Below are 18,471 nucleotides of genomic sequence, written 5' to 3' on the forward strand. Positions count from 1 at the left end.
AAAAGCATACAGAGCCGTCTACACTAGTACACTCTAATCGATCTCGCAGTATTTTAATATCATTCGAATGGCCTGTGCAGTGTGCAGCCGCTGTGATCTCGCCGCCGCGCGGTCACATGATTAGACCCCTTTTGCGCCTACGTCACGGCGCTAGCTGGAGGCAAAACAAACGGAAAACTGGAGGCGGCCAATACAAACCAGCACAGATTCGGCTACATAATAAGGAGCTTAAATTATTATTTTTATTATTAAAAGTCATCTTGTTGTGTTCTTGGGTGCAAGAATCAATGAAAAATGAGTATGCTGTATCTGGAATTTTTATTTCTAGAAAATATTCATATCATTAAAATTGCACCGTAGTGTCACTCTTTACATTGTCGTCTTGGCGCTGGCTAGGCAGAACTGCGGATCGCACCACACAAGTATTTACATGACCTTTCAGCACATAGTTATATTATAGGCATCTAAATATATTTATATGTCCTCAGTTTCTCTTCACCCTCGGTTTCTCTATCGGGTAGGTGTAGAAGTCAGGCCACTCAACCGGAGGTAGCGTTAACGTTAATCCTGTCAGTTCGTCCATTGACTGAGCATGTACGGTCATCTGGTTCCGTCCGTTAAAATTAACTTTTGCAAATAACAATCGGCATCCTGGACAGTGAGTGACCTTGCACATTAAGACAAAATCGGATTTTCTCCAGTCATTGTTATAAAACAAGCTAACAAAACTTGCAAACTAACGTTAGTGAAGCGGCCAGAGAGATCTTTCTGCCTCCAGCTAAGCTCCGCCCACACAAATACGTCACCGTGTTAACCAACTGTAAAGGTTTTAATTATTTTATTATAATTACTATTATTGCAGCAATTATCGGTAAATATTGACGCATAATGAGCATTGCTTATTACGTTGACACTAAAATTACTTGCATATAATAGCATTTTTTTCTGGGGAGTAGCAGAAACACTGCATTAATACGTTTTGGTGTTTAATTTTGGAAGGAAATAGGCTGCTCCCATAACGTAGAAAAAAATAAAATAAAAAAATAAATAAATTATATATATATATATATATATATATATATATATATATATATATATATATATATATATATATATATATATATATGTATATGTATAAATGTGTGTGTGTGTGTGTGTGTGTGTGTATTTAATGGCATTGTGCAGGTTTATGTGAATGTATCATAACATTAGGATGTTTATAATATTAGGCCTATTATAACCATAGATGCTCGTGAAAAATATGTACAGTAAATACTGTAAATGTATTATACCTTATGGGAACAGTCCCCTTCCGTCCAAAATTAAACACACAAAAAATGTATTCAATTAAAAAATATATATAATATAAATTTATATAGAGACTAATTAATGTCATTTTATTAATAGATTGATGTGCCAAGAGTGACATTGGAGTCTTCACGTAGACTGAGTTAAGCAAGAGTCTTGTGACAAAAATTATAATAGGACATTATAGCCATAAAAAAATCATAGTACTTGGATACTTAAGTACATTTGAAGGCAAATACTTTTGTACTTTTACTCAAGTGAATGTTTAAAGGCAGCACTTCTACTTTTACTTGAGTAATATTTTACCTTGAGTATCTTTACTTTTACTCAAGTACATGGTATGTGTACTTCGTCCACCACTGGTGCTTTGTAAGTAATAAGCAATATATTACAATTTATGCAATGTTTAATAGGGAGCCAGTGCAGTGATGACAGAACCGGGCTAATATGGTCATACTTCCTGGTTCTGGTAAGAACTCGAGCTGCTGCGTTTTGGACCAGCTGTAGTTTGTTTATTAAGCATGCAGGGCAACCACCCAGTAGACCATTACAATAATCTAGCCTTGAGGTCATGATATCAGCTATTAGTTTGAACTAATTGTTCCTCATTTGTCAATGAGAGCATATGGCGTAATTTAGATATATTTTTAAGATGGAAAAATGCGGTTTAACAGATACTAGACACATGACTTTCTAATGAAAGGTTGGCATCAAAGAGCACACCCAGGTTCCTAACCGACGACGAAGACTTAACAGAGCAGCCATCAAGTGTTAGACAGTATTCTAGGTTATTACGTGAGGAAGTTTTTTGTCCAATAATTAGAATCTCTGTTTTTTCAGAATTTAGAAGTAGGAAATTACGAGTCATCCAATTTTTTATATCAGCTATGGATTCTGTTAATTTTGTGAATTGGTAAGTTTCGTTAGGTTTTGAAGAAATATACAGCTGAGTATCATCGGCATAAAAGTGGAAGCTAATTCCATGTTTCCTAATGATATCTCCTAATGGTAGCATGTACAGAGTGAACAGCAACGGTCCTAGTACTGAGCCTTGTGGTACACCATACTGAACTTGTGATCGATAAGACATCTCTTCATTTACTGCTACAAACTGATAACGGTCAGATAAGTATGATTTAAACCATGCTAATGCAATTCCACTAATGACAACATAATGTTCGAGTCTATTTAAAAGAATGTTGTGGTCAATGGTGTCAAATGCAGCACTAAGATCAAGTAACACTAATAGAGAGATACAACCACGATCGGATGATAAGAGCAAATCATTTGTGACTCTAACGAGAGCTGTCTCAGTACTATGGTACGGTCTAAATCTGGACTGAAAATCCTCGCAGATATCATTTCTTTCAAAAAAGGAACACAGTTGTGAGGATACTGTTTTTTCTAATATCTTTGACAGAAAAGGTAGATTCGAGATCGGCCTGTAATTGACTAATTCTGTAGGATCAAGTTGCGGTTTTTTAACAAGCGGTTTAATCATAGCCAGCTTAAAGGTTTTTGGTACGTATCCTAGAGACAAAGTCGAATTAATGATAGTAAGAAGAGGATCTATGACCTCTGGAAGTATTTCTTTCAGTAGCTTAGTCGGTATAGGGTCTAACATAAATGTTGTCGATTTAGATGATTTAACGAGTTTGCAAAATTCTTCCTCTCCTATAGCAATAAATTAATAAATTTTTCCTCAGGGAGACTAAAATGCACTGCCTGATGCGATACTGTAGTAGACGGTTGCATAGTTATAATTATGACCGCCGCTAGCGTAGCTAGCGAAAGCGGTCATATAGGGATTGTCAAAGTTTGTCAAAGACTTTTACGGAAAAATTTCGTTTGGTCCCCGGGGGCCACTCCCCCCCCCCCGAGCTGGGGCCCCCCAAACCCCAAAAATGCAGTTTTTCCTACATAACTACCTGAACCGTGGCACAGAGGATGACGAATTTTTTATGGTATGTTGGTCTTAAGGGCCCACATCAACCTAGCCCATAATCGATTGTCAAAGTTTTTTTTTTTTTTTTCCGTCATCTACTGAATTTTTCGTCAACGATACCAGGGACACCGAAACACCGGGGAACATGAAATTTTGTGGGCATGTAGCCCCACTAGACTTTTACGGAAAAATTTCATTTGGTCCCCAGGGGCCACTCCCCCCCCGAGCTGGGCCCCCCCAAACCCCAAAAATGCAGTTTTTCCTACATAACTACCTGAACCGTGGCACCGAGGATGAAGAAATTTTTATGGTATGTTGGTCTTAAGGGCCCACATCAACTTCACCAGAGTACTAAACACTCACACCTGCACCTCATCTGCACCATCATCAAGCCAGCTACAAAAACAGCACACACCTCGTCTCACATCATTGTCCGGTCTTGTTTCTATGAAGTGAACTGCTTACCTGTTCTCCAGCATTGGTACTCCAGCGTATTCCTCTCCTGTGTTCTCCTGTCATCATCCTGCTACTCACAAAACACCAAGATGTGTGTGCGCCAGAGGTGGGTAGAGTACCCAAAAACTGTACTCAAGTAAAAGTACAAGTACTTATAGAAATATTTACTCAAAGTAAAAGTAAAAGTAATAATCTTAATAGTTACTTGAGTAAGAGTAAAAAAGTATCCAATGAAAAAACTACTCAAGTAGTGAGTAACTAGTTACTTCGGATCATATAGGCCTCTATATATAGGCTATACATATATATATATATATATATATATATATATATATATATATATATATATATATATATTATTAATAATAATAATAATAATAATAAGTTTATTTTATATAGCGCCTTTCTCAAACCCAAGGTCGCTTTACATAGTAGGAAGGCAAGGAAACACAACAACAACAACCAAAACAATATACATATATGAAGACTTCATGATGCAAAAGCCTCTGAGTGCCATCTGAAATTTTCTTCTAAAACAATCATTTGTATCAAGCTCGTATATTTAAGGTTAGTAATTTCACTTTAATGACAATTAATAGGTAGGCTACTTTTCATTGCCATTTAAGTGTGAACATAAACATACAAGCTTGATAAAAATGCTCTTTTAGAAGAAAATTTCAGATGGTACTTAGAGGCTTTTGCCTCTTAAGTCGTAGGCTATATATAAAATGATATATTTAGATTTTGTTTATTTAAATGACTATTATTATCAGCTATCTTTGCAACAAAAACAGAAGAGAGACGTAAGCATTATTTCTGCCATCTGTATAGCTCGAAAATGATGGTCTGTCCTCTGGTTTGTATAATATTAACTTATACAACTACATTTGGATTATTAGAAAATTTCTAAATAAAGTGAATCTGCAGTGTTGCATTCAAAGGTATTTACAGAGAAGAGTTAAAAACTCTTCACATGTGCTCGCGCTCATGACTGCTACTGAACATCTGCACACACACAAAAAAAAAAAAAAAAAAAAGTACATCGACGGTTCTTCTTCTGACTGTTCTCCAAAAATATAATCAAATGTATATTTCTGCAAGCATGTTTAAACTGGTTAACTGTCTACGGCAGGCAAAGGCATTCGTTTTCAAGTCGAGTTCGCACGCCACTGCGCAACAATACACACAAACTACCGCGGGATGGCGGGTGTTCATTAACTGTGAACAATGGTAGCTTTATTTAAAGGTCCCATGACATGAAATTTTCACTTTCTGAGGTTTTTTAACATTAATATGAGTTCCCCTAGCCTGTATATGGTCCCCAAGTTTCTAGAAATTTCAATCGGTGTAAATCAAGCTTTTGTTATCTTTCTCTGCCTTTGAGAAAATGGAAGCTCAATCGCGCTGATCTTGAATCTCCTCCTTGTGACGTCATAAGGAGGAATGTTACCTCCCCTGTCTCTGCTTTGCCCGCCCAGAGAATATTTTCCGCCCATGAGAAAATGAGCTAGGAAGTAGGAACGCGCGCGCGCGATTTTAGTTTGTCCACGAGAGATATCATGGCTTTTGAGCGAGCGAAGCATAACACTTGCTCAATAATTGGATGTACAAATGAACATCGAAGGGTTAATACAGAGCTGGGCTTGCTGAACGTCTGAAACTAAAGTCTGGATCACTCTCTTTGGCTCAGCTACACACCTCGGACAAGTAAGTCAACTAATGATATATAAGTGTGTTGCTTTACTGTTTATGGTTGCCTAGACTGTTACACGTAGAATGTGGCTGTCACATTAGCTATGCAGCCATGCAGTTTATGTGTGTGAATACACACACTGTAACGCGAGTGTTGTACACTTCTTTGTTATTTGGATAACCGTTTTCCTGTTGGTTATACGGCGCGCGCGATATCCACATTTCAAGATCGCAGAGCTTGATGATGTAATTGTAATAAGATAAATTACAGATGTTACAGATCTCTCATGAAAAGGCAACAGTAGGTTAGCGTTAGCTACATGATAATAACTGTAAACCATCCGAATAAAGTACCGTATCCAGACATAATATTTTAAACTAACCATTCGGAAATGTCCTGCTGGAACCGCTGAGTTGTTGCTTCTCCATCCGGATCAGATTCTGGGTCAAACTGAAATGCTTGAACGTGTCTTCGTGCCATTGCTATATCCAACGTTAACATGCACGGACCGGTACCGTTGCGCAAGATGGTCAAGGCCACACCCACCCTCCACCTTGCGCTGCCTTTCTCCTCCTCATTAACATTTAAAGCTACAGACACCGAAACGGCCTGTCTGAAGGAAGCTCATTCTGGGACTGGCTTGTAGTGGCTATAATTCTGCACCGAGGCTGAATTTTTGAAAAGAGATTTCAGATACAGTACTAGGGACCACTAAGGCCTATATTAAAGCCTACAAAAAATAGCATGTCATGGGACCTTTAATGTAAATTAATTTATATGTCCAAAAAACGGGTAATGTCATACTTTCTAGTATCGTGGCGTAGTAATCTGTTTGGTTGTAAAATGTATTACCTGAGTGAAATGAAATCGAATATATCGTCCTGTGGAATCATTCATTCACAGACAGCTTACGAAGATGTTCAACTAATAAAGATCTTCATCGCTGGCAAAAAGTTGATGCATTTGAAGATTTGCTCTCACTTGACTGTAGCTAGTAGCTACTGTAGGTCCACTGCCACTTCATCTAACGCTCTTGATGTGCTTAAATCTTCCTGTTACGACTCCGAGTCGAGTGTGAATTGAAAGGGCTTCAGATGATACAGTGCGTGCAGGAACTGAACAGATCATTCAAACTGATTCGCGAACCGATTTAGACAGATCTGCCAACTTGTTTGATGAAGTCTTTGAACAGAATCGACTCAAAAGAGTCATTCATTTGTGAATTGAGCATCGCTCAAGTCCAGAAAAAAGATACAGCGCGCTTGGAATAAACTACGCATTTAACAACACATATTGCATTAAAATAAAGTAACGAGAGGAACATCGCCCAATGTAACGAAGTAAAAGTACAGTTTTTTCATTAGAAATGTACTCGAGTAAAAGTAATAAGTACCCACATTCAAATCTACTCTTAAAAGTACAATTTTTCTAAAAAAGTACTCAAGTAAATGTAACGAAGTAAATGTACTTCGTTACTACCCACCTCTGGTGTGCGCCCATCCAGCCATCCGTCCAGCTATCCGTGATCTCCCTCACCTGTAAAACAAGGAAGGTCTTCATTACTAAGCTTTACTCATTCTTCAAAGTCTATTTGAACTGCATCCTCATCCGTATTCTCCATTCTGCTCAGTGCTGTTAATAAAGCTCACATTTCAATGTATTTCTTTGTGTCTGGATCTGCATTCTGTAACAGGTAACACTTTACAATAAGGCTTTATTAGTTAATTCACTATAGTTAACAAACTGACAATGGACAATACTTCTAAAGCAGTTATTAATCTCGGTTAATGTTAATTTCAACATTTAATAACACATTATTAAATTCAGAAGGATTTAATGGACCTGAGCTAACATGAACTAACAATGATCTGTTGTATTTTTTTTTAAACCAATCTTAACAAAGAATAACTATGGTAACAAATGTAGCTATTGCTCATTGTTAATGTTGGTTAATGCATTAACTGACTTTACCTTATTGTAAAGTGTTACCTATTGTACTTTATAATTCTTTTATAACACTTGAATCAGTCTAAAACATTTGCTTTATTGGATTTAAATATAATTTCTATTAGTCTGTCTAAAATCAGTTTTTAGTAATTGTTGGTTTGGTGCCCATGAAAGAGACTGTGAACGCACTGAATAGGATATGTTTAGTTGGTGAATAGCATAGGCTACTATTACACAGTAGCGATAATGTTAAGCACACCAGAATGAAATGAAAAGCTGACTTACAGATTCAGTTAACATCCACAAATGAATAAGCGCGTCGATTCAGGGAGCAGTGCAAAGTGCCCGTGCAAAATCAGTTTTTGTGTGTGTTTTTAGTAATTGTTGGTTTGGTGTATTTGAGTGCTCATTGTTACAATTACACAGCAAAAGTTCGGTGACATTTTTGTGCATAGTAGAAAGCAAATACTGATACTGACATAATGACATACAATAAATGTGGAACATTGAACTACACGATTCAGGGAGCAGGCTACACAGTGAACTCCGAGAAAACGCTACTTACGTGCTTCTTTTATCGATATATATTTAACAATATCTTTTGCATTTCTAATCCAAACAACATCAAACTTGGCACTGCACTTACTCATGCCCATAGTAAGACACCTGTCAAGTTTGAAATCCATCAGACTAACGGTTCGCGAGATATGTGAATAACACACACACACACACACACACACACACACACACACACACACACACACACACACTCTTGTACATCTATCTTTATGAGGACATTCATTGACTCAATGCAATCTCTAGCCGCTTACCCTAACCTTACCCATCACAACTAAGTGCCTAACCCGACCCCTGACCCTAAACCGACCCTTAACCTCATTATAACCTTATCCCTAAAACCAAGTCTTGACCCACAAACAGGCCTTTAAAGGCTCTCAGAAAGTGAGGACCGGCCAAAATGTCCTTACTTTACTCTCTTTGTCCTCACTCCAGTGGTCTAAAACTCAAACTGGTCCTCACAAAGATAGTTGAACAAATTCACACACTCACACACACACACACACACAGATAGAAAAATGTTCCCGCAATTTATAGATAGATATAATATACAGAAGTAAACAGCGTAGGTGACTTACAGATTCAGTTAACATCCACAAATGAATAAGCGCAACGATTCAGGGAGCAGGCAACACAGTGAACTCAACGGAGCAGGCTACACAGTGAACTCGACGATTCAGGGGGCAGGCTACACAGTGAACTCAACGATTCAGGGAGCAGGCTACACAAGTGAACTCGACGATTTAGGGAGCAGGCTACACAAGTGAACTCGACGATTCAGGGAGCAGGCTACACAAGTGAACTCGACGATTCAGGGAGCAGGCTACACAGTGAACTCGACGATTCAGGGAGCAGGCTACACAGTGAACTCAACGATTCAGGGAGCAGGGCAGGCTACACAGTGAACTCGACGATTCAGGGAGCAGGGAGCAGGCTACACAGTGAACTCAACGGAGCAGGCTACACAGTGAACTCGACGATTCAGGGAGCAGGCTACACAGTGAACTCAACGATTCAGGGAGCAGGGCAGGCTACACAGTGAACTCGACGATTCAGGGAGCAGGCTACACAGTGAACTCGACGATTCAGGGAGCAGGCTACACAGTGAACTCAACGGAGCAGGCTACACAGTGAACTCGACGATTCAGGGAGCAGGCTACACAGTGAACTCAACGATTCAGGGAGCAGGCTACACAGTGAACTCAACGATTCAGGGAGCAGGCTACACAGTGAACTCAACGATTCAGGGAGCAGGCTACACAGTGAACTCAACGATTCAGGGAGCAGGCTAGACGGTGAACTCGACGATTCAGGGAGCAGGCTACACAAGTGAACTCGACGATTCAGGGAGCAGGCTACACAGTGAACTCGACGATTCAGGGAGCAGGCTACACAGTGAACTCGACGATTCAGGGGGCAGGCTACACAGTGAACTCAACGATTCAGGGAGCAGGCTAGACGGTGAACTCGACGATTCAGGGAGCAGGCTACACAAGTGAACTTGACGATTCAGGGAGCAGGCTACACAGTGAACTCGACGATTCAGGGGGCAGGCTACACAGTAAACTCAACGATTCAGGGAGCAGGGCAGGCTACACAGTAAACTCAACGATTCAGGGAGCAGGGCAGGCTACACAGTGAACTCGACGATTCAGGGAGCAGGGCAGGCTACACAGTGAACTCGACGATTCAGGGGGCAGGCTACACAGTGAACTCGACGATTCAGGGGGCAGGCTACACAGTAAACTCAATGATTCAGGGAGCAGGGCAGGCTACACAGTGAACTCGACGATTCAGGGGGCAGGCTACACAGTGAACTCGACGATTCAGGGAGCAGGGCAGGCTACACAGTGAACTCGACGATTCAGGGGGCAGGCTACACAGTAAACTCAACGATTCAGGGAGCAGACTACACAGTGAACTCGACGGAGCAGGGAGCAGGCTACACAGTGAACTCGACGGAGCAGGCTACACCGTGAACTCGACGGAGCAGGCTACACAGTGAACTTGACGGAGCAGGGAGCAGGCTACACAGTGAACTCGACAATTCAGGGAGCAGGCTACACAGTGAACTCGACGGAGCAGGGAGCAGGCTACACAGTGAACTCGACGGAGCAGGCTACACAGTGAACTCGACAATTCAGGGAGCAGGCTACACAGTGAACTCGACTGAGCAGGGAGCAGGCTACACAGTGAACTCGACGGAGCAGGCTACACAGTGAACTCGACGGAGCAGGGAGCAGGCTACACAGTGAACTCGACGGAGCAGGCTACACAGTGAACTTGACGGAGCAGGGAGCAGGCTACACAGTGAACTCGACAATTCAGGGAGCAGGCTACACAGTGAACTCCTTGAGCAAACAGTTTGTGAATAGGTTACTACAAATGATGGCTGTGAATAAAATATACTATTCAGAAGTAAACAGTGTAGCTGACAGAGTGTTTATATCAGAATGTTTATTTTTAAACCACAACCTTCTTGGGGCTTCTTCGACCGATACAACCCTCTAATATCAGAATGTTTATTTTTAAACCACAACCTTTTAAAAATGATATATTTAATGATATCTTTAGCATTTCTAATCCAAACAACATCAAACTTGGCACTGCATTTACTCGTGCTCATAGCAAGACACCTGTCAAGTTTGAAATACAGTAATTCAGTAAATTCAGTAATTCTGAATTTACAGATTTAACCAATAAAAGCAAGACATTGCACTCATGATGTGACCTTGAAATGGAATGGGAATATGAGATCTGTGAAGAACAATCCTCTTCATACAGGCCTCTGGTAAACTTGTTTGGGGTCACAGTCACACCATGCAAGAAAAATCTGTCCTACTGTCAAAAACTCACTAGTGTGTGTGTTGTGCAATCAAAAATGGATGATTGCATATTCAAATGACTAATTATCCCATGCTTTATTTTATTTGTCGCTGAGTTAATTTTTTTTAAACTAATTTTAATATCTTTGTTACTGTGAAGATGTTTCAATCAAAAGGAATCGATAAAACAAAACTCTATAATAATTATGTGGCCAAGACACAAACTGAAGAGATATATTCAAGCTCTACAACTATGATGTCACAGACACATTCTCTAGAACTCTCCTGAGCAAAAGTCCCACAAAGACTCAATCCTGAGGAGACTTTACACAGAGTTTGAGGAGAGAAGACTGAATACATTTACAGTCCTGAGAGAACATGGAGAACATAAGAGCAACAGCCTTTGACGTGTTTGATGAAGCACGTTTACTGGGCGAACACACTGACATGATCATCAAGTCCAATGACAGAGAATTTCAAGTGCACAAGATCATCATGTGTGGCTGCAGCTCCTACTTTAGGTGAGAAGAAGCATTTGAACTGCAATTTTGTGCAAATTACCAAGAAATGATTATAATTATAATTTCCACTGCCAACATTATACTGTTGAAACTGCCTTAGTCCAAATATATAAATGCATGAAAATGAATGAGTGTATTGCCAGAAAAATGAATGTAACTATGATATCTAGGAAAACCCATTCTTGAAATTTGATTCTGGAAGTGGCTATGAATGAAGTTTTACCCAGCATTTAAAATTTAATATAGGAAACTAATCTGTTTCTCTAATTAAATTTGGCTGAAATTAAAATGTAAATAACGAAAAGTTATTTTATATACGCTCATTATTAACGTCTGTATTTCTTTGTCAAATTTGTTCACAGGGCTCTTTTCTCCAACAACTGGAGCAGCCCAGCACAACATGTCTGTGAAGTTCAAGGAATATCCCGAGACATCATGCCTCTTATTATCCAGTATGCGTACACAAGATCTGTGCTCATTACTCAAGAGAATGTGCTGGAGCTCTTGGTGGCGGCTGAAATGATCTCAGTCTCAGGTCTTGTAGATTCCTGCTGTCAGTTCCTGGAGTCAGAGTTATGCCCAGAGAACTGCATTGGCATCTGCAGGTTTACAGAGGACGTTTCCTCCTGCTCAAAGCTCCACTGTAAAGCACAGCACTACATCCTGCAGCACTTTGAGGAGGTTCTGCACGTCCCTGAGGAGTTCCTGGAGCTCTCCCTGGAACAGCTGGAGGAGATCATTGGTGAGGATGAGCTGAATGTCAGACAGGAGGAGCTGGTTTTTGAAGCCGTCCTCCACTGGATCAATCATGCACCAGAAAACAGGAGGCGACACATTGCCGTGCTTCTGCCAAAGGTAAAACAGAGATTTTTGCTTTTTTTTTTTTATTACAAATATCTTAAAACTCTTAAAATCAAGATTCATTTTCTGCTATTATTTTAATGTTAGTTAAATGTTAGACATTTTGCCATTTTGGAAATCTTTTTTGGTTGTTGAACACCATATAACTGCTTAGTAACAGTCTGGCAACAGTCTCTGAAAGTCTAAACTCTCCCTTGTGCTTCAGGTTCGATTGGGGTTGATGTCATCAGACTACTTCCTCAATAATGTGAAGTGCAATGCACTAGTGATGGAGAATGAAGCCTGCATGCCTGTTATCATCAATGCAATGAAGACTTTGTTTGACCTCAACATGGACGAACCCACCAACTCAGAACTCATGCATCAACTGACACGTCCACGTCTGCCCTCATCGATCCTATTGGCCATCGGAGGATGGAGCGGCGATAGTCCCACCAATGAGATTGAGGCGTATGATGTGAAGGCAGACTGCTGGGTCAGTGTGACTCGCGAGGGTGACCATCCCAGAGCCTATCATGGCACAGCAGTCCTGGATGAGTTTGTCTACTGTATTGGTGGTCTTGACCATGTGGAGTATTTCAACAGCGTGAGGAAATTCAATCTTATTACTCAGACTTGGCATGAGGTGAGTAATGCTGTAGATCAACATGTAACATTAATTTAGCTTCCTTCACAAAACAGTTTTGTGGTACAGTGATGGCACCGGATTGTACTTTGATATGGACCATAGTGATGAATGATGTGCTGTACTCCACATTACTTCAAAGAATACCACTGTATTACCATATTACATTTTTGTTTGTGTTCCAGCAATTGTTGTACCTTTGTATAATATAATATAATATAATATAATATAATATAATATAATATAATATAATATAATATAATATAATATAGTTGCCATCATGATTTTGTCAAAAATGTATTTATTTGCAACTGATAGGACAGAACCAATGAGATGGTGTATTGGTGTGTGTTCGCACACTGATGTGTTTGGTGTGTTGTAGGTGGCCCCCATGTATGAACGCCGCTGCTATATTAGTGTTGCTGTTTTGGAAGGGTTCATTTATGCCATTGGTGGTTTTGATGGACAACAACGGCTAAAAACAGTAGAGCGCTACGATCCGAACACCAATCAGTGGACAATGATGGCACCCATGAATGAACAAAGGAGTGACGCTAGCGCCACCTCACTGCAGGGCAGGGTAAGAGCACTTACCCATGATCCCACACTCTTCTGCTGGAGACTCTTAATGCCTGTAAAGCATGAAGGAAAGGGGAAATTGAGATATGGCATAAGGAATTGTGTTAATATGGAAAGGAATATCATAAAATTTAAACAGTGTTTTAAACACTGGTTTTCTGATCAATCTGTGATGATTGTGCACAAACATCATGCATGTTATTTTTGTGTCTGTCAGATTTATGTCTGTGGTGGATTTACTGGGATCGAGTGTCTCTCCTCTGCTGAGAGCTTCAACCCTGAAACAAACCAGTGGACTCTCATCGCTCCCATGAGTAGCCACCGCAGTGGTGTTGGTGTGATCGTGTATGCCGATCTAGTGTATGCTGTGAGTATTAAACACAGTGTTATAGTTTTAATTAACTATGATAACCATGACACAAATACAGAAATATGGAACAATCACAGTTTAAAGGTTGCACTTCTGTAAATGCATGCATTGATGTGCATATACAAATGCACAGAATACATAAATAAAAAGTGTATTTATTTAAAGGTTGGTGGTTTTGATGGTGCCAGTCGTTTGCGGTGTGCGGAGGCCTACAATCCGCTCACTAACATCTGGAGTGATGTTGCATCAATGTACATCCCACGCAGCAACTTTGGCATTGAGGTGAGATGTGGACAGTTAATATCTGTCTCTGGTGAAACTATGAAATGACATTACAGTAATGATTTGATGATAATGAATATGAGGGATTTTTTATTTTTTTTTGGTTCCATTTTGAGAATAATTGGAAAGTTGCACCCTAACATTGTAGAAGGCTTCGATGATCAATTTGTGTCAAAACATTCTACTGTTCAATTGAAGTGTTGCATCTATAAGATTTATTGATGTCAAGTTAAATACTTTAGCTGTACATTTTTTACTTTTTACTTTCCTCAAAATCCAGGTAGTTAATGGTCAGTTGTTTGCTGTCGGAGGCTATAATGGATTCAACACCAGCTCTGATGTGGAGCGCTACGATGAGAAGACAGATCAATGGTAACTTCCACAAACACTAAATCTCACAGATCATTTCACACTGCATAAGATATAAGTGGAAGTCTCTAAGTCTAATACAGACTATATTTCATTGCATTCCTTGCATCTGTTTTCTACACAGGTTTGATGCAAATGAAATGGCCATTTCCCGCAGTGCTCTGAGCTGTTGTGTAGCATCAGGATTGCCTAACATGGCACAGTATGCTGCCCTACGAGACACCGTACAGACACAAGACTTGTCTGACAGTGGATGATCTCCTTCTAGCAGATCTGACAGTCTGACTACAAATGGAGAGTCATGTTTCCTGAATAAATGCATTCAAAAAAAGAGGCTGTCTTCTAAATGTTAAACTTTCTCTCAGGTGTAGTGTTGTTCATTTAAAGATTTAAATCTTGAAAGGGATCTCTACAGCTCAACAAACCAACATATAATATTGAGAATTCTGTTTACTGAGTAAACTATTTATTGCTTTATTAAACTTTGTATGAATTACTGTAATTTGCTGGCTTTTTTATATGATTATACATTGTGCATGATTGATTTAACTCATAGATAGTCTTTGCTAAAGAAGCATTGATTATGTGATGTTTTTATTACTATAGGCATAATCGACACATGGAAATATAACTTTTGTGTTACATTAAACAGTCGAGCTTATACAATAATTTTTGCAGTGTCATTATTGACTATATTAATAATAACAGTGTCATTAATTATTATTATTATTATAGATATGCACACATGCACACAGTCATATACATTCTCAGTCTGAACAAATAACTATTTATCAATAAAATGTAAACAAACACACTAAATATTAGCAAAATATTCAACAAGGTGTGAATACAGATATCTGCAGAAGCACCAACTCCATCATAATTAGCCTATGGATTATATATTTCTACTTCCACGTGACCCAATTTTCCAAACCAAATATATTTCATATCTACCTAAATGTATATGAAACATGAGTAGAAGAGTCCCATGCTTGGCTGTAAAAGGCCATTTAGCTCCATCTAGTGTATGAGATATTACCGGGCATTGGCACTGTTTTGGTTCAGACTGACCTCACTTTCTGTATTTTTAAATATGGTGGAGAAAAGCATGAAAATGTTGTGGTTTCACAGACAGGCAACATCAGCTTGCTTAGAGCTCAAACTTGTCTTCTTGAACAAGTGCAGTAACGTGAGACTGCAGCAGGTTAACCCTTCTTAGCAGTCTGAGATTTCTCCCTGGAGTTTGTCCCATTGTTGGTGGCTGAATGACCCCTCCTAAGAACCAGCGCCAGCATCATGATGGATAAAAACAAACTCAGCCGTAGAGATACTTTGAGAGCCTTTGGGCATCCAAGTCCAAGTCATCAGTCCATGCTTAGAGGTAGGAATGGGTTTGAAAGCATTAATTCTGCCTAAGAGGGCAGAGAATTCAGAAGATAGACTCCAGGGCTTTGTTCTGTTTGGAATGAAATCTCCTGGGACACGTAGAGTCTGACCGTACACAAACTCTGCCAAGGAAGTTTGTAGGTCCTGCTTGGAAGCCGTTTGCAGGCCCAGCAGGACCCAGGGTAGCCGCTCAATCCATCTGTCATCCGTCAGACTGACCCTCGGTGCAGTTTTGAGAGAGTGATGAAAGTGTTAACAAAGGCCATTGGCCTGAGGCTGTAAGGCCGTAGTATGGTGAGGCTGCACACTTAGGATTTTGAGCCACCTCTGTCCACAACTCAGATGTTCATTGAGGGCCACAGTCCGAAGATATGTCTGATGGTGTGCAACGTGTGATGTCTGAAACGCGTAACCCAAGTGTCGATGAAGGCCCGTGCTACCTCCATTGGCGTTGAGGCCAATGATACTGCTTCCGGCCACCTGGTGGTTCGATCCACATTAGTTAGAAGGTGAGTAAACCCCGGGGAGGGGAACAGTGGACCCACCAGATTGATGTTAACATGGTCAAAACATTGCTCTGGTACCATAAAAGTTTTCAGTGGCACTTTGATGTGTCTCTTCACTTTACCCTATTGACATGACACACAAGCTGAAACCCAGTTTCGAACATCCTTTTTCAATCCATGCCACACAAACTTTGAGGAGAGAAGTACGAGGGTGGCTTTCGGAGACATCACTCCGTGACATCAGACATCAGACCAATGTGCTTGATGGTCAGATAGGCCAACACTACATGGATGAAAAGCGCATGGCAGAACGAGTGAAGGAGGCGAGCTGAATGAAAATGCACATTCACTCTCTGACAGCAGATGGCGCTCATATTGCCATGAATGGGAGAAGATGCACTCTGCAATATGGTGGAATTCCTAAAGAGCAAATCACCAATTAGTAAATTCTTCACATCAACACAGCTTCCCTCAGAAGCTCCGGTGTTGCCAAAGATAGTCAATGTTTTGGAGACATGCACTTAGGATTGAACATGCACATTGACTGTTCCAGGGTAAAAACTAGTTTTAACTATTAAAGCACAAGATTTATTGTTCTTGTTTCTTAAGCTCCTTTCATACCATTTATGGGATGGTTTACATCAGATGTTGGTTTGAAGGGATACTTAAGGCAAGTAGCTCTAAGATTCTGGATTTACCCATTCAAACAAATAGAACTTGGTCTTAGCTGCCCTGGCATTGTACAATCAAGTGAACTGACTTTCATTGAAAGGTTCTCTACCACAACAAATAACCCATTAAGATTTATGAGTTCTTACCATCAGCACACTGTTTCAGTCCTGTAATTCATACTCAAAGATGGGCACTCTTGACACAGGATCCTGACCAACAACAGGACATCCACCTAAAGACAGACCCGTTGGCTGGATCAACTGACCATTGCTGAAAAGGTCCTGCTGGATCTCTACAAGAACCCAGTTGCTGGGAGTCATGGGTTGCTTCAACTGGAAGTCCACCGCCCACTCGCTCTGCACCTCGGGAACGATGGGAAACCTCCAATCCAAAGGTTTCACTGGACCCGGCAACAGCTGCTTCTCCTGAAGGCCAAAAGGCTCTTGCACAAGGCTATTGGAGACGGGACCCAAAGGACTCTGAAACTCAGAAGCCACCTGCAAAGGGTTCCAGAGCCCTAGAGGAGAAAGGGCTGGACTTCTTGGACTATGACCAGACTTCAAACATCCCAAGACATCAGGCAGATCAAATGTAACAATCACAACCACCACTAAGGCAACTTTCAGGAACACCATCCTAACAAACTTTGTCACAAGCACCACAACACACACCAGTGCTTGGCTTTGCCATTTTGTACAGCTTTGAGTTAAGGTGGCTCCACCTCTTTTACCTTAATTGATTATCCTAGATTCTCCTCTGGACCTGTAAAGTGTATGCATCTTGGGGAGGCACCACTCTGCACATTTTTTATGGGCCTGTCCAAATAACCACACTTGCCGTCTTTGTTCTTGATCACTTGTCTACTTACATGACCTACAGTATTTCCGGTCCTTGATCAAAGTGTTCAAATGGGCTTGAAGACCGCAAGTGTGTGTAGAACTTTTGATTACCCAATGGGACACACTTTTAGTGTTGCAAAAATGCAAGTTTACATAGCTTTATTTACACATTTTGATTTCAAGTACTTTGCATTTTAAAATAAACTTGTACATGTCTGTTCAGGAATCCCTATGTAACAAAAGACACAATTAAAAAAATGTGATGCTTGTATTAAGTGATGAAATGCAGTTGCAAATGTTGTACAAAATATACTCTCACATCTTTGCACCAATAACATGTTATGTGTCATTTCTCATTAATTTAACTTACAGTGGAATGTTTTCACTTTATTTTTATTGTCCCTTTATCACATACTGTTGACTCTATGTAACGTAACACCTGCATGGCTACTAACTCTCATTAGAGTGTTAGTACAGTATTAGTAGACTGGTAGGGTTAGGGTTAGAATAAGTTGACATGTACTTGCAAAGTTACTTATAGTCATTCAAGTTCCCAAACATGATGCATGATGCAATACGATTACTTCCTGTCAGATGCACGTGTCGTCAAGACATCAAGTGTGGATTTTTGCACAGGCACGTTGTCTCTCTTACCACATTGAGGGGGCATTTACATTACACAATTTTCAATTAAAAACGTATGCATTGTTC

General features: G+C 40.1%; 1 protein-coding gene across 1 annotated transcript; it reads left to right on the forward strand.

Moving 5' to 3' along the window:
• Positions 1–11,128: 11,128 nt before the first annotated feature.
• On the forward strand, positions 11,129–14,614 carry LOC308703165 (kelch-like protein 10; the record flags this gene model as incomplete). The annotated part of the gene is made up of 8 exons (XM_081386489.1): positions 11,129–11,271; positions 11,634–12,126; positions 12,338–12,757; positions 13,140–13,337; positions 13,554–13,703; positions 13,872–13,988; positions 14,269–14,360; positions 14,482–14,614. The coding sequence occupies 8 exons, from the start codon at positions 11,129–11,131 to the stop codon at positions 14,612–14,614; spliced, it is 1,746 nt and encodes a 581-aa protein (XP_081242615.1).
• Between the last annotated feature and the right edge of the window lie 3,857 nt (positions 14,615–18,471).

This window comes from Scardinius erythrophthalmus (assembly GCF_964197995.2).
Source record: "Scardinius erythrophthalmus genome assembly, chromosome: 15".
NCBI classification, from domain to species: Eukaryota; Metazoa; Chordata; class Actinopteri; order Cypriniformes; family Leuciscidae; genus Scardinius; species Scardinius erythrophthalmus.